Genomic DNA, 17,751 nt, shown 5'->3' on the forward strand with positions numbered 1-17,751 from the left:
ACAGAGTATGGAAGCTAGAAGACAATGAAGCAAGGCCTTCAAAATTCTGAGAAACATTATTTCCCACCTAGAAGTCTATGCTTAGCCAAACTATCAATTTGGTGTGAGAACAAAATAAAGATATTTGTAAACATTCAAGATCTCAAAAATATGTGCTCTTTTTCAGGAAGCTGGTGGATGAGTGCCACTAAAATGAAAGTAAGTCAAGAAAGAAGAAAACTCAAGAGAGAAGCAAAAGGAAATCCCAGGATGAGAGAAGAAAGGTGTCAGAATGACAGCTGTATATCAGTCATGGAGAACAATCAGTGTGGATTAGAAGAAGTGAGAAGAATCAGTGAGATTTTTTTCAAGACAATAATGACAGGACACCTGAGAAATCCAAATCTATTTAGTGGAGATTTAGACAACTAGGAGAGACTGAATTTGAATTAGTCAAAGTATAAACATCAAGCAAATAAAACACAAAACATTAACTCCCAAGAAAACAAAAGCCACACAGCAAAGAATGGCAACCTTGTACATTTTGTGCCCAGTTTTGAACATTATTTATAAGACCATAATAATATAAACACTGAATACTGCTCCAACTAAAACTATAATAATATAATTATTTTAGGAGATTATGGGAATGAGAAGGATGTGTATAAACATCTTGGGGGTAGGGATGGAGGTTGGTTCCTTTCCCATGGTGAGGAAGGACTCACCATGACTAGACTATTTGATTCCTTAAAATTCGTGCCTATATAAGTCTGATTTTTAAACTATAAAACAAACAAACCCATATAGGTTAAATAGTTCAATTGTAAAGTCAGAAAAATATTTAACACTTACTTCAATTCCATCAAATTCAAATTTTATAACAGGAACAAAGGCATCTTCTACAGCCTACAAAAAAAGAAAACAATTATAACAAATAAGGTGTAATCCTTTATCCTTCCCAAATGCCAATAACATGAATACTTTTTCTCCCAATTTTTATTTAACTCAGTAGGAAAAGTGAAAATTTTCTTAGTTTCTCATTCTAGCTATGCAAGCACTTCTACTTTGTGACTGTGTTGTTTAAGATACGCAAAATGTCCATGACAGTAGTTACCTAACATATTATCCTTCTAAAACTATTCATCAGAAACTGGCAGGCAGAACTGCTATCATCTGGGTATTTACTATTTGTTGAACTTAGCTGAAAACTGATTATTTACAAAAAGCACTAGTGTTAGATATTAAAATATCAGATCCCATGACTAATCTATCAAAAAAAATCTTTATCATTTGGATTTAGTAGAAACGTTTCTCTGAGCCTTCTTTAATCCCCCAACCTAACAATTTTTTTTTCTTTTTTGTAAATTTTTTGGCCCCACTGCCATGTGTGGATCTTAGTTCTCCGACCAGGGATGAAACCCTCGCCCCCTGCACTGGTAGCTTGGCATCCTAATCACTGGACCACCAGGGAATTCCCCAACCTAACAAATTCTTAACCTCCTTCTCCATTCCCAGACACCCAAATAACACAAATTCTCTGAGCTTCACCTTATCCAAGCACTTGAGATTGCATTAAAACTACCTGTTTGTTTAGTACCCCCAGTCCCTCCCTCACATAAACTATCTTGTTCGCTCTTGTATTTGTGGGACTAAGGCCAGTATCTGATGAATCATTGGTGCTGAAATTTTATTTGCTGAATGAATGGCTAGATATACACACATAAAGAGTTACTAGTTGAACATTATACATAATGAGCCACCATTTGCTGTGCACCAACCATTTATCAGATATTATAGTAAATGATTTATGTAAATTATCTCATCAATCCTCCAAAAAAACTTTATAAGAATGTTATCACTAGATCTTCATTTGATAGCTAAGGAAACTGAGACTCAGAGAGAATAGGTAACTTGACCAAAATCCACGAGCTAGTATGTGGTAGATTCTAGATTTAACGCAGGTGTGTATAACTAAAAAGCCCATGTTTTTAGTCATTACTGTTATTTTAACAAGATACAGCAACTTCTTAAGAAATACGTCAACCATCATAAGCCCTAACTTTTGCAGTTATCTGTTAACAAATTCAAATTATTAAATACGAGAGGATACTTACTCTTAAGTTTCTAATGCCATCTTGATGTTTCAATTTTTCAAAAAAAGACTGAAAAAAATCAGATCTCTCCACATGTCTTGGAGCAACACAAAGTGCATCAATGTCAGCTCCTGCAAATCAAAGTATTTATTATCAAGAACAGTATATTGAATATGTATTACATTTTTGTATACACAAACATATGTACAGAAGAAACTATGTAAGATGAATATAGGAAATAATATAGTACTCTAGTAGTGAGATAATGGGAATTTTTTCCTCTGTATTTTCTAATTATGAACGACAAGTAAGTTTGTTATCGAAAGTTCTTATCAGTAAAACATAGAAAAGCAATTACCTTTGGTGTGTACTCCAAGCCTATAGGAGCCAAAGGTGAAAATTTTTCCACCAACAGTAGCCACAACAGAAGGTGGGAGATTCTAAAATAAAATAAAAAAAATTTTAAGGCATTCAATTGTTCAAATTATTTAGCATTAAAATTGTCTAAATGCTCTAATACATGTTGACGAGGATGTGGAGAAAAAGGAACCTTTGTAGACTATTGGTGGGAATGTATATTGGTGCAACCACTGTAGAAAACAGTAGTAAGGTTCCTAAAAAAAACTAAAAACAGAACTACCAGGGACTTCCCTGGTGGCGCAGTGGTTAAGACTCCACACTCCCAATGCAGGGGGCCTGGGTTTGATCCCTGGTCAGGGAACTAGATCCCACATGCATGCCGCAACTAAGAGTTTGCATGCCGCAACTAAGAAGCCCATGCGTCGCAACTAGGGAGCCAGCGAGCCACAATTAAGGAGCCTTTGAGCCGCAGCTAAGGGGCCCACCTGCAGCAAGACCAGGCACAACCAAATAATAAATAAATAATTAAAAAAAAAATAACTACCACATGATCCAGCAATTACACTCCTGGGTATATAGCCAAAGAAAATGAAAACATTAATTTGAAAAGAGATAGGCACCCTAATGTTCATAGCAGCATTATTTACAATAGCCAAGACACGGAAGCAAACTAAGTGTCCATCAACAGATGAATGGATAAAGATGCGGTATATATACAGAATGGAATATTAGCCATAAAAAAGAATAAAATTTTGCCGTTTGCAACAACGTGGATGGACTTCGAGGGTATTATGCTTAGTGAAATAAGTCAGACAGAGAAAGACAAACACTGTATGATATCACTGACATGTAGAATCTAAAAAATAAAACAAACTAGTGACTATAACAAAAAAGAAACAGACTCACAAATACAGAGAACTAACTAGTGGTCACTAGTGGGGAGAGGGAAAGGGAGAGGGACATGATAGGGGTAGGGAATTAAGAGGTACAAACTACTATGTATAAAATAAATAAGCTACAAGGATATATTGTATAGCACAGGGAATATAGCCAATATTTTATAATAACTATAAGTGGAGTATATAACCTTTAAAAATTGAGAATCACTATGTTGTACACCTGAAATTTACATAATATTGTAAATAAACTATACCTCAATTTTAAAAAATTGCCTAAATGCTACTGATATGTACTACATTTGTCAAGTTTGGTGAGCTGACATTTGTAAAAGTACTTCAGAGCTTTTTTGATTGCAGCTGAAGTAATGAAGGTATTCCCAGAGGAAAGACAAGACAAATTTGTGTCCAGTATACATGCACACATCTCTATCTTAAGAAAAACATTTTTTTATCACTTGACCCTACCTGTCCCCCCAAATTACCTGATTTGGCTCCATCACTCTTAATAGTCACCAAGGAACTTGCAACTACCAAATTAATGCACTTTCAGCTCTCTACAGTTATCATACTCTTGACTAATACCATCTCCCCTTTAGTTTTTGTGACAGATATGCTTAACTTATTGATTCTAGCTCTGTAATATTTCTGCAAGAAAGTGGGGTAATTCTTGACATGATCTCCTTATGAGAGCTAATCTAACAACTTTAATTAACATATTTTTGGTTGTACCAGAATTACGCTACTTTTCACCTCTCTCTAGAGCCAATTCTAACTGCCCATCAGATATTTTCACTCAGACTTTCTGATCCACTTCAATATCCTTGCCTGAAACCTAGCAAAAAATTCTTCCTATGATAAACCAGGTATACCTCCTGAGTTCTCTATTTTTGTTCCTTATTTTCCTTACTGCCCATACCTATAAGTCATTATTATTCTTCCTGGCTTACCAATTCTTAGGTTATATCCCTCACATGTCACTTTCTCCCCACCCACTCCCGTTCTGTGCTATTTAACAGTATCGTAAGTTACCCTCTTGCCATCAGTCTTTATTTCTTACTCCATTTTGTTAAAAATTCACTGGCTGGTGTTCTTAAATTAACTCTATTACATAACTCTTCTGCTCAAAACTTGCCAATGCATTCTTCTACGGATACTGATCCTTGGATCCCAAGGACTTCCACGGTATGCTCTTAAGGATCTTTCTTGCCTTGTCTCCTGATATTCCCTTCTGACGCTCCAACTGCCAACATGTTACATAACCTAGTCTCCTTTCCATTGCACTTGCCATTTTCCTTCTCTCAAATGCTTGCCATCCTCTCTGGGTATCTCAATACCATCTAATTTTCAAAGATCACTTCAAGTTCCACCTCCCTCATGAAGCTTTCTTTGATTATCCACCTCGTAACAAGCTCTTTTTTCCTCCTGTGCTCCTCTACTGTTATTATCTTTAACCACTTTTATACTACCTTTATTGACTTTTTTTATTCTGTGTATGTTAGTTCCATCTCTTCAACTATATTTGAATTCCTTGAAGGTGAGCACTATGTCTACTACTTCTACTTCCCCAAAATGCCCAGTCCAAGTTCCAAAGAGTAATATCTGCTAATGAAATTGACTATAAGTATCTGCATAACAGGACATTATGTTTATTTTCTCTGTTTAACGGACATGTTTCAAGAGTACCACAAATAATAGCTAGAAAGAGTTAATAAAATTATTGATGACTAACATGAATCAAAAGGATAGAGAAGCCCCTTTTAGTTTACCTTCCTACTTTGAAAAGCATGATTTCTTCTTGATTTATGAGAAAGTGATAAACTGAATCACAGAGTATTTTCCCCACAAACCACAGTATTTAACTAAAATGATCTGACTTGGAGTTCTGGACTGTTTAAACTTTAAATATTCCAACTGTGTGTAGAATATTAAAATGATCTTTGATCTAACTCAAATCCTTCAGATATTTTTCAAAGTAAAATATGCATAAATGAAAGGGAATTATAATGATATAAGAAAAGACCAATCACCTTATCTATGCAAATAACGATGTTAAAACCAATTAAAATTTTTAAAATGATTAGATATTTTATTTTCTTTGCTTAAAAAATGCCAAATAGTGGCAAAGCCTCAAATTTTTAACAATGGTTTTATGCCTAGAAATTAAATGGAAACCAGCTGCTGGTCTTTGCGGATTAAAGCACTGATGTGAATGAAATGAGGGAAAAAGCAATTTAAATAATTAAAAACAAAAAAACCTTTTGACCTTGCAACAGAGTCTACTGGATTTTTCTTTTAGGTGCAAAAAACCACACAGTAAGAAAATTAGTTTGGTGTATCTCTCAATAAAGTAATCTAGCCTCTTTTGTGAATAGTTTAACACTTGACTTCCCTTGATGTAGCCTAGAATACGGATGGGAGCAAAGACCTCAGCACAACCACATCAGCTGACATAAAGACCACACAAGAAGTCAAAAAGCTTGATACTCTGATTTTAAAATAATTCTAGCAAGTTGTGTATCTGGTTTGCATACCCATAGCAATTATGGGCTGACATTTATTCAATGCCTGAGCTCTGTCCTGAGGTTGCACAGGTGAATAAGACAGGTTTATTTCTTAAGGAGTTGATCAGCTAGTAGCAGAGAAACAAGCATGAAATTTTTTTTTTATTATTACTCATGATTAGCATTTCACCTGCTCAGAATTCAACCTAACTGAAAACCTCTACTATTGATAACCCTGCTGTGAGCTCAGAAATGAGCCAGACAGTCATTTGGCCGCAAAAGTAAACAGCGTAAAGACCATTTATTTAAACTCAATGACTGTAGATTAGCACAGTCCCTCATAACCTTATTCAGAGCCCATTTTTTAAAAGAACCAATTTTATATATGTATCATAAGTACAGAAGGAAATAATAAAAGTTGTAAAAGAAAGAATTCTAACAGGTGTTTATCTAATTTCTAAACTGATGCAGATTAATGGGCAGAAAGGGATTTGACAGAGAGACACTACTGCTGTGAGCCATTAACTTTCAGCTGAATGCTGTTAAGAGATGGGAAAACGGTTTAAAAAAAAAAAAAAAAAACCTAAAATTTAAAATACAACAGTTTGAGCCACTTAGTGAAGGGGCAAATAGTATTACCCAGTTGAACATGCCCTACCTCATTTTACTATAGCCAGTAAAATAATATTCATAGTGATGATTCCCTGACAAATGAGAATTCAATTATACTCAAAATACTCTAAGAAAGCAAGAAAAATGTAATCGATTTTAGAAGAAAAATAGTTAAGCTACCAGAGGGGGGAAGAAGTTGTGTAAGTATAAATTAGGGTTTGCAAACTCCTATGTCTCATGGGCCAGGCAGGTATGCAAATGACAAAAGTATACACATAAGAAACACAGAAACTGATAAATGACAGTTGCTGTGTCAGAGAGAGCAGGGAGTGATGGGGACCATGAAGCACCGAAGGGGAGGAGCCCAATTCCATTCAAGCCTCTTCCTGCCTTGCACAAAAGAAGGCCCAGTGCTGCCAGACCTGGTATTTCACAATAAGTCTGCAATCTGGCTTTTAAAGTAAAATCTCAGTATTTAAATTTTGATCTACTACATGTGAGTCAAGCAAGACATTTATGTGGAACTGCAGTCAGACACTGGCTACCTCTGGGGTAAATCCTCACTTATTTAGGACTCAATATCTATACCAATTCATTTCCAAGTATACTAAAAAGTTTTAATGTATTTCTGATTATTCTCAACTCTGCATCTTACTACCAGGACATAATGAAACTATGAATTCAATTTGGTTTAGAGTCTTACCTTACTCTCACTGACCTCAGAAATCCATTCTTTTACTAAATTGTTCAGTTTACCAAGAACAACCAGCCTATAATAAAAAATAACATGCTTTAGATGAAAACAAACAAACACCAAAAACAAACAGTATTTTAAAAAGTAATTAAACATATAGGCAGTACCTTTGTGTTGGTGCTAGAGTAAAAGCATATTATACACGTGCTAATGCTATCACATCTGTTGACACATGGCACATCTCTTTGGCATTCTTAGGTTCCTAAGAGTTCCAAAGAGACGATAAATGTGATGACAGTATTTTGGTCTTTGAGCTATTTTCAAAATTCAAAAAGCCTAATAAAAAAATCAAAATTACCTTCAATAAAGCTGCAGAGGCCAACTGAACTGTCAACTTTCTTGGCCTTACTATGGAATAAAATCAATTCAGTGTGGTGATAATAGAGGTTAGCATTCTCTCACTGACAGTTATGAGTTTTTGGATAATAAAAACAGGTAAATAATTTATTGGCTAATTTTTATAAAATTTACTTAATAAAAGCAATTTGATATTAAAACAAACTTGCAACCAATGGCATATCCAAATCCAGATTTAAAAAAAAAAAAAGAAAGATAGAAGAGTTTAGGCATTTCAAAGATAACACATGAAAAACTGAATTCCTGATCTGTCCGAACCTGCTTCTCCTTCAGCCTTCCCCAGGTAATGGAATCCCATCCTTCGAGATGCTGAGACCAAAAATCTTGGCATTGCCCTTGACCCCTCCCCTCCCACCCCCTCACATTCCACAGTCATTAAACCACCCTACTTTTAAAATACATCCAGAATTCTACTACTTCTTATCACTTCCACTGCCATCCCTAGTTCTGGCCACCATCATGTTTTTCCTTGGGTTATTATAATAGCCTCCTAACTAGTTTCCCTGCTTCTGCCTTTGACCCCCCTTCAGACTATGCTCGGTAAAGCAGCCAGAGTGACTATGTTAAACATGAGTAAATCATGTCAATCTTTTGCTCAAAATCCTAACAGCTTCCCATCTCACTCAGAGTAAAAGCCAAAACCATTATAAATGGCTTTCAAGGTCCTAAGTGACCTTTCCTTCCAAGCTCCTTCCCACCTCATTTACTTTAAGCCCACATTCCCCTTCTTATTCACTCTACTTCACATACCTAGGCTACCCTGCTGTCTATTTCTTAAATATACCAGGTACACTCCCACCTCAAGCCTTCTACCTAGAATGCTCTTCCCTCATACCCACAAAGCTCCTCCCTCACCTTTAAAATTTCCCTCAAATATCAATGAGGCCTTCCCTGACAACCTCCTCTCCCAGCTTCATTCTTCTCAGCAGCACTTGTCATGTGTAACACTGTATTTATTTTACTTACTTGGCTAATTGTTAGTTTCCTCCTCTAACCTTCAACTAAAATATAAACTCCAGGAGGGCCAAGTTTTCTCTTCATTTTGTCATTTTTATATCCCTAGGCAGGGACATAATTGGTACTTGATATATGTTCATAGAATTAATGATTAAAGAATGTACTATAAAATATTTTGCATTTTTAAGTGACATACCTGTGGTTCAATTCTTCCTCATCTTCAAACACTCCAAATGGTTTCATGGCATCAATTAATTTCTGTGTGTAAATATGATCAATTTCTTTCGGACATGCCAAGCTAATTGGAGAGGTGATTCCATAATGCTTTTGTTGACGCTGGCTGTCCAGCATGGTGTTTCTGTTCAAGAAAAATGAAACAGCAGAAAAAATTTAAAGTATGATATACTGATACATTAAATCTCTCAATCCACTCATTACTTTAGCTACCTTAAAAGTTTACTGAATACTAATGGTTGGAGCCCCCGCTTTTTTTTTTTTTAAGGAAAAAAGGATATTTTGTGCTTATGTTGATGAAGGACTATTCATACCGCCTCAAGCTTTCATGGTTAGGATGTCTTTTCAAGCCAAAAGCAGGCTGTGTTGGCATCAGGACAGCTGTACCAACACCACTCAGCTCAAATGCAAAGAGCCTGAATGGGAGCTGGGCCAGGGCCACCTCCACTACACACCCTGCAGACTTAAGTCAAGTACCATCTACAGTCAGTCTTTGAAAAGCAGTCAGCCACTTGAAAGAAAGCTCTAAGTAAAAACAATACCCCCCCCCAGAAACAAAAACATCCCATTAGCAGGTCCTTGTGAAATAGTCTAGCTTTTAAAAAGAAATCACAACTAGATTTGTTCCCTGGAAACCGACATTAACATTCCTTGCTTGCATCACAGTTTATCCTAACATTCTGTCACTCTAGTTAACTGCTTTCTTCATTCTCTAAGTGAAGTCTATGACACCAGCTACCTTGGGCCCCACTTTCTTATCTCTACGCTGAAAAAGTTGGCTATCAAGGTCCCTACTAGCACTGAAATTCCAAATCCATTATTCTGAACCTCCCTCATCTAGACAGGAAAACAAAGCAAGCAACAGAATTCCACATTCCCTTCCACTCATCAATTCCACTTAAAAGTAAACACCCCTGGAGCAAGTCTAGTACAAGTGTACAAGGAGACATGTACAAAAATGTTCACTGCCACACTGTAACATTAAAAAACAAACAAAAAGAACTTAGAAATGACCTAAAATAATCACTAACAGGAAAAGGACTAAATTAGGGTGTATCCCTACAATGGAATACAATACAGTAGTTAATATGAATTAATTAGAGCTGAAAATACTATCATGGACAAATCTCAAAGATACTATGTTGCACTAAAGAAGTTGTTGAATGACAAGTGTGATACTAGTTATATAAAGCTTAAAAACAAGTAAAACAATGCCAATTATGGACACATACATATGTAGTAATAGCATAAAAAAACATGCAGCAATAAGCATCAAATTTGGAACTGTGGGGAACTCTGGAGAGGGAGGTGGATGGACCAGTGAAGAAGGTAACAGAATCCTTCAGATGTATTCGGTATGCTTGTTTTCTTTTAAATAAAGATATGTGTGTACACACACACACACACACGGAAGGTTATGCTTTGGGAGAGATGGATGGTGGCTACACAAATGATGCTTATGTTATTCTCTGCATTTTTCTGTATGTTTAAATTATTTCCTAACAAACCAAAATGTAAGAAGCTACAACAAAATCTTGCCAAGCACGGACACTGTTTCTGACTTATCGAAGTATGAGCAGGAGGTATAGACCGGCAGATGTACTGTGGATAGGTGGGGAGACCAAGGGAGGGTGAAAAGACCATAGTCATTACGAAAAAGAAACCCATGGGCTGGGATAGGTCATTCACTCCAGGAGACGTGGAGACAGCCGGTCAGGAAGGGAGGAGGGGGAGGGAGGGGGATGGTATTTGCGCCAATGCAGACAGGAGCAGAGACCGGCTCAGACAGCGCTGGGGGCAGGAGAGTGACCGACAATTTCTCCCCACGGACACACGCGCCTCTCTTCCGCCGCAACCTTGTCTGGGGGCGTCCTCAGAGGTAGGGCAGCCAGGGGCAGATGGGGACTCCTGCAGTCCCCGAGTCTGTGCAGCGGTGGCCAGGTGAGCCGCCGGGTGTAGGGGAGGTGCCCTTGCCGAACGGCCGGGAGAGGGGAAGGAGACCACCGAGAGAGCTCAGGGCACGGCGCGAGGGGCAGGGAACAGAAACGGGGTGCCAGGCCGGCCACCCCAGCCCACCCCGTTATGCCTCGCCCCCAACCGCCGGCCCCCACCACTTACGCAGACATCTCTTTCATCGCTTCCTGCGCCTCCCTCACCGGCGAGTCTTTCGCTCTGGAGTCCTGTTCTTGCTCTTCCCTTCTCCTCCTGTCCACTTTCCTCCGCTCGCTTGTAGCTCGCTTGCTCGCTCACTCTCTCACTTACTACGGCCGAGGCATCCAACCGAGTAGTGAAAACACCAGAAAACCGGCTCTATTTATGACAATACAGCGCGGCCGACGCCAATATGGCGCCGCTTCCCAGCCTGCCCCTCGCGCGCTGCGGCCCCGCCCCCGAAGGCCTGGACACGCCCCCGAAGGCCTGGACACGCCTTGACCCCGCCCCCTCCCCCTTTGGGTCCCTGGAGGCTCCGGTGGCCCCGCCCACAGAGGCGCCGGCTCCGGCTGCCAACACCGGTACGAAGGAGCGTTTGGTCCCCTCCTTTGTCAGTGCGACAGTCAATCCAGGCTAACTGCTTGGAAGGTAATTTGGAACATGTTTTCCTTGTTTCTCTTATTCTCTTATGAAAGCCTATATCATATATTTTTTAAAACTTCACAGCCTTGCCTAGCGAATACTATCTTAACTCTTCCATTTTACCACACTTTTAATGTAATCGGTTATAGTCGTAAATAATCTAATCAACCCACTCGTTGAGGAGATTATGTCGTGAAAAGGTCACACCCAGGAACGTGTGACTTTGCAGTTACCCCGGAGAGAAGCAAGCTTGTAAATTGGAGGCTAACTGTTCACCTCTAAGTACCGCACCTGGTTCATGGCATTCTAGCAGTTAGGTAAGGGAGGTTGATAGGAAGGCTGGCAGTTTGCAGTAGGAGGATAAATACAAGGCTGAATCAAAATCGCACACTTTCAAATAGTGGAGATCATGTTCCGTGTGAGTGTGAGGATGAAAACGGGAAAATGATGACAAATTTTAAAAAGTTAAAGGGCAGAAACAATTTAAAACGCTAAGTCGTTACAAGGAAAAGAATGTCAAGAAGCTGCTTTTTCTTGGAATGTGACACAGTAGATAGAGAAGACAGAGTCATAGAGAAGACAGAATTATTCATTCAAAAATATTTATTGAAAATCTAATCTGTGCCAAGCACTGTGTGAGGCTCCGGTGCTTTAATTGTGCATAAAACCAGATGTATATTCTTTAATTTTATGGAGTTTAGAGTTTAGTGAGGAAACAGTCAAATATAAGTGATATTCTTCTGTTGTAGAACTAAATAGCCTACTATGTGTCAGGCACAGGAGATACTTAATTCCCTCTCTTGAGAATTCACAGTCTAGTGAAGGAGAACAAGCATATACAAAGATCATTAAAATATAGTATGGTCCATGATAAGATGGGGTCAGGGCATTTAGGGAAGCCTAAAGCAGGCCGCCTAAACTTGAGGGCTGGGAAGGTCAATAGTGGCTTCCTGGAATAGGGTATTCGGTTAAATCAGCAAGATTTGGGAGTAGGGATTGGGTGCAGGTGGTAGGGAGAAGGCAAACCTATCCCAAGCAGGATACAGTAATAGCTAGCATGAGCTTCAGTGTGAGGGAAACCCAAATTTGAATTCTAGTTTTGCTACTTGCTAGTTTTGTGACCTGAGGGAAATTAACCTTAAAAAGTCCTTTCGTCATCTGTAAAATGAATAGGATTGTAAGAGAATTAAATGAGAAGAGTATGTATAGCCAATATGAATCTCAGTCCAAAAGTTCAGACATGCAAGAAATATCACTTTATTTTCTAAAACTTAATTTTTGACCCTGAGCCCCGCATTCTTCTGAGCTGGCTGACAGTCTTGGTTATCCTGGGTCTTTCCCTTCCCACTTCTTGAGACTTAGGTATTGGGGGAGTTAGGGCAAATTGTGTACATCTGGCCCTGGGCCCTGGTAAATGCACCTTCCTGTCCTCTTGGCACATGGGCCTCGAGGGTCCTTGCTGCCTCTAGGTTTTGTCTAGGGCTCATTGGAAGGGCTTGTGGTCTCAGCCCAGAAGCATCACAGGGCTAATTCTTCTCCTACCTCTCCCCATCTCCCCAGCAGTTTAGGACTTGCCAGACTGGGAGACAGAAAGTCTCCTTTCCTCAAGGTTTCTAACCAAGACATTTGTTACTAGCTGCACAGAGTTCTCTTCAGGGCTCAGCCTTGTTTCAAACCCCAAAGCCAGAAAGAGTTGCAGGCTGATTCTGTTACCTGCATGGGGCAGAGTCCTTAGCTCAGCGCCAGGAACATAGGATTCGATAAATCTAACTCTTATTTACATTGATTACCATAACTTTATCTCCTAACTTTTCTCTTTGTTTATGTATTTAATTTTGAAATATTTCTTTTCCTTCTTTCCTTTCTTTTTTTTCTCTTATAGAATGCTTTTGTTTTGCTTTTTTCTCTGTATAGAATGCTTTGTTTGCTCTTACCTGCTGCAGTAATTTGGAAGAAAGGTAAACTCTGCTTTCAATTCTACTAGTTCAAGGAAATCCTAAAGTGTTTCAAAGACAGCTTTAAGCCTTTATTTATGTAATTATCAAAGTCAACATCAGAAATACTTTTTAATTCTGTTTTACATTGTTATTTGTAGTTTGCCTCATTTTTAGTTGTTTCTTCCCATTTTCCCCATCTTTGTAAATCTACCTGGGATCGAATGCCAGTCCCCAACCCCCATTTCAATAAGGACACTTTCTTTCAAGGAAGAATATGTTTTCCTTTGTATGTGTGTGGGGGGGGTGGTCTACATTGTAGCTGTACTTTTTAAGCTAAAATTTTCCAATTACAAATGTAACCCATGGGACTTCCCTGGCAGTTCAGTGGTTAAGACTTGCCTTCCAATGCAGGGGGTGCGGGCTTGATCCCTGGTCAGTCGATCCCTGATCCCAATGCAGGAGGTGCTAAGATCCCACATGCCTCATGGTCAAAAAACCAAAACATAAAACAGAAGCAATATTGTAACAAATTCAATAAAGACTTTAAAAATGGTCCACATCAAAAAAACAAAACAAAACAAAAAACACAAATGTAACCCATGTTTGTAAAAAACGAAAAGAAAGAGTGGAAATCTCTCCCTCCCTTCCATTCCTAACTCCATTTTTACTCCCCAGGGAACCATTATTAATGGCTGGGTATCTATCCTTCCAGAATGTTTTCAATATAACCCAAACCACATATAAACATGTACCAGAGGTTTTGATTTTATTGTTTTTTAATTTTGAAAAAAATATAAAGGGGTCATACTGCACGTGTTGTCCTGCTCTTTGATTTTTTTTTAACCAAAAAAATCATGAGCATCTTTCTATGGTAGGAAATGTTATGGACTGAATTGTGTCCCCAAAATTTCATATGTTGAAGTTCTATTTTCCAGCACCCAAGAATGTGACTATATTTGGAGAGTTTAAATAAGGTCATTAGTGTGGCCCCTACTCCAGTACAACTGATGTCCTTATAAGAAGAGGAAATTTCGACACAGATGGCACAGAGGAAAGGCAATGTGAAAGCACAGGAGAAGACGGCCATTTACAAGCCAAGGAGAGAGGCCTCAGAAGAAACCAACCCTGCTGACATGTTGTCTCAGATTTCTAGCCTCCAGTACTGTGAGAAAATAAATCTTTGTTGTTTAAGCCTCCCACCTAGTCTGTGTTACTTTCTTATGGAAGCCCTAGCAAACCAATATAGGAAATATACACCTACTTTTTCTTTTTAACAGTAATATGGTATTCTTTATCATAAATAATATGTAATGTTTATCAAAATATATTTAACCATTTCACTGGTTCATTTGTCTCAGATTTGTTTATATTATAAATAATGCTATAGTAAACATCCTTATACATATATCCTCTACACTTGTATCACTAGTCATTAATAGATTCTTAATGATGGGATTACTATGTCAAAGGGTATGTATATTTAAAAATAAAATTTATCAGACAGAGAAAGACAAATATGATATCGAAAACATATCACAGAATCTAAAACAATGATACAAATGGGACTTTCCTGGTGGTCCAGTGGCTAAGACTCTGCACTCCCAATGCAGGGGGCCGGGGTTCAATCCCTGGTCAGGGAACTAGATCCCAACCTGCCGCAACTAAAAGTTCGCATGCCGCAACTAAAGATCCCGTGTGCTGTAACTAAGACTTGGTGCAGCCAAATAAATAAATAAATAAATATTTTAAAAATAATAAAAAATGATAAAAATGAACTTACAAAACAGAAATAGACTCACAAACATAGAAAACAAACTTATGGTTACCAAAGGGGAAAGGGGGGAGGGGTAAATTAGGAGTCTGGGATTAGCAGATACAAATTACTATATATAAAATAGATAAACAACAAGGACCTACTGTACAACACAGGGAGCTATACTCAATATATTGTAACCTATAATGGAAAATAATCTAAAAAAAGAATCTAATTTATACATATATGTATAACTGAATCACTTTGCTGTACACATGAAACTAACACAACATCGTAAATCAACTATACTTCAATAATAAATAAATAAATAAATTTTATATATTCCAAATTGTCCCCCAAGAAGGTTATACCAATTTACACTCTAACCAACAATGTGTATGAGATGGTCTATTTCCTTAAACCTTCACAAATGCTAGATATTAAAAATGCTTTTTATCCTTATTATGAAAATTATAAATGTGCAGAAAAGTAGAGAGAGTAGTGGAATAAAGCCATATACCTATCACTTAGATTTAATAATTATTTTAACATTTTGTCATATGTTTCACTTTTTTTAAATTGAAGTTTCTTTAAATATAGACATTGTGACTCCTAAATATTTCACTCCTAATATTTTTTTCCTCCAGTTTTGTTGAGATATAATTGACAAATAGCACTCTGTAAGTTTAAGGTGTACAGCATAATGATTTGATTTATTGGGTTGGCCAAAAATTTCGTTTTCTGTAACATCTTATGGAAAAGCTCAAACTTTTTGGCCAACCCAATACACACGTCATGAAGTGATTATCACAGTAGGTTTAGTGACCATCTATCATCACATATAGATACAAATTTAAAGAAATAGCAAAAAATATTTTTCTTTTGATGAGAACTCACGATTTACTTTCTTAACTTTCATATATAACATACAGCAATGTTAATTGTATTTATCATGTTGTACATTACATCCCTAGTACTTAGTTGTCGTGTAACTGGAAGTTTGTACCTTTTGACTGTCTTTGTCCAATTCCCCCACCCCCACCTCACGCCTAAATGTTCTGATATGCATATCTAAATAAGAACACTTCCCTACAGAACCACAATAATATCAACACACCCAAGTTTCCCCCACTTGTCCCTAAAATGTCTTTGCAGCGTTTGTTCATATTAGAATCCAATCAAGAACTATGATTGCATTTGGTTGTTGGGTCTCTGAAGTGTACTTTAATCTAGAACAGACACTCCTTTTCCTGTCCCTCCTTATCTCCCTCTCACACCCTCCAGCTTTTTATTTTTCCTATGACACTGACTTGGAAAGACCAGGATAGTTGTTCCTAGAATGTCCTAATTTCTGGATTTTTCTGACTGTCATTTAATAATAACCCCCATATTTTCTATTATTGGAAGTTAACTCTGAAGTCTTAGTTAGATTCAGGCTAAACACTGTATCACATAATGGTGTAACTAGGAGTCACATAATGAAGCTTTGGTTATTCCATTGTTGGTGATATTAAGGTTGACCACTGGGTTTATGTGGTGACAATCATCTTGGAACTAGCTAGTGATCTGTGAGGTGATAATTTTGGCACCAGGTGAATATCCAGCTCTCTATCAAACTTTTACCTAGTAGTTTTAGCATCCACTGATAATTCTTGACTTAATTATGTCCTTAGGGGTTGCAAATTGTGATTTTCAAATTCTGTCTACATTCATAGCTGGCATTTTTCTTGAAAGAAGTGCTTTTCCTCATCAACTAGGACTATTAGGTCACCCTGTGATACAATTACTATTGCAAACGAAAAATATTCCTGTCCCTTTCAGAGTTAAGAACTTGGTGTAATGGTCACCTGCAAAGAAATTTTTATTTATTTTCTTTGCTTGCCTGATTGTTTTATTACTCTTTTTTTTTTTTTGAGTATCATATGGACTCATGGTTTCTTGTATAGTCAGTGTTTTTCAATCAGTTACAGTCATTGTTCTTTTGATGCTAAAATTGTCCCAAATTTGGCCAATAGGTTCCTCTGTCAAGCTCGTTCCTCTGTTAGTATTCAAAAAGAATTCTTTTAAATTAATATAATAGGTTGGAAAGTGGTATTTCTTTGTGATTTTAACTTGCATATTTCTGATCAGTGGTGAAAGTGATCATCTTTCATATTTTACCAGCCATTTGTATTGTATTTCTTTCTGTGAGGCTTGCCTATTCATATTTTTTTGTCTATTTTTTTTTTTTGGTATAAGTGTATTTACACCAATTATCAAGTCTCATCCCTACAAATGAAATGTTTTCAGTACTTACTGCCAGTCTCTTCCAGCTGCAACTTCCCTATGCTTGAATTTTTTCTTTTGATCATCTCTTGCTCTAGAATGTGTCTTGAAATAGCTTATTCATAAACGGGGTATGTATTCTTAGTTCTGGCATATTTGAAAATACCCTTCTATTAGATAATAACATTTCCTTGAAAGCTTGGTAAATGTTGCTTTATTGTTACCTGAAGGGTCTTGGACACTTGTAAGATTCTTATTTTTGAAGATTAAAAATTCTCCCTAAATAGGCCTTTGTATGACAGTCTTTTCCTAAAATATGTCTGGAACAAAATAAACATTCAAAAACTTTTCTGAATCTTGTTTAAAGATTAGGTAAAATTTATTTCTACTTTAAAATTTATTATTGCTTCTGTTTATCAATCAGCTTTTTTTTTTTTTTTTTGGTTCATTCAGGTAAATAGAATTTCACCTTGAGA

General features: G+C 37.4%; 1 protein-coding gene and 1 long non-coding RNA gene across 10 annotated transcripts in view; one reads left to right on the plus strand and one right to left on the minus strand.

Annotated features, from left to right (window-relative positions):
* PAPOLG (poly(A) polymerase gamma) overlaps window positions 1-11,142 on the minus strand; it is a 33,347-nt gene extending 22,205 nt beyond the window's left edge. Inside the window, exons 1-6 of one of the 3 annotated variants that reach the window (XM_082358090.1) lie at window positions 10,865-11,142; window positions 8,709-8,870; window positions 7,163-7,214; window positions 2,431-2,512; window positions 2,094-2,203; window positions 832-885 (exon numbers count right to left, since the gene is read on the minus strand). In XM_082358090.1, coding sequence (XP_082214216.1) covers window positions 832-885; window positions 2,094-2,203; window positions 2,431-2,512; window positions 7,163-7,214; window positions 8,709-8,870; window positions 10,865-10,881 — 477 coding nt within the window. In that variant the 5' untranslated portion in view covers window positions 10,882-11,142. Of the gene's footprint in view, window positions 1-831; window positions 886-2,093; window positions 2,204-2,430; window positions 2,513-7,147; window positions 7,215-8,708; window positions 8,871-10,864 lie in introns of all 3 variants that reach the window. The other 2 variants (XM_082358089.1, XM_082358091.1) reach the window with 2 other exon arrangements.
* Window positions 1-15,344, plus strand: part of LOC309612474 — a 109,229-nt gene extending 93,885 nt beyond the window's left edge. For 2 of the 7 annotated variants that reach the window (XR_014235141.1, XR_014235144.1), the window contains one exon: window positions 14,193-15,344. This is a non-coding gene — a long non-coding RNA (uncharacterized lncRNA). Of the gene's footprint in view, window positions 1-166; window positions 820-8,878; window positions 10,688-11,210; window positions 11,327-13,234; window positions 13,279-14,179 lie in introns of those variants that run through there. The other 5 variants (XR_014235152.1, XR_014235153.1, XR_014235154.1 and 2 more) reach the window with 5 other exon arrangements.
* Window positions 15,345-17,751: the final 2,407 nt, after the last annotated feature.

This window comes from Balaenoptera borealis, assembly GCF_965194805.1.
Source record: "Balaenoptera borealis genome assembly, chromosome: 15".
In the NCBI taxonomy this organism is placed as follows: domain Eukaryota; kingdom Metazoa; phylum Chordata; class Mammalia; order Artiodactyla; family Balaenopteridae; genus Balaenoptera; species Balaenoptera borealis.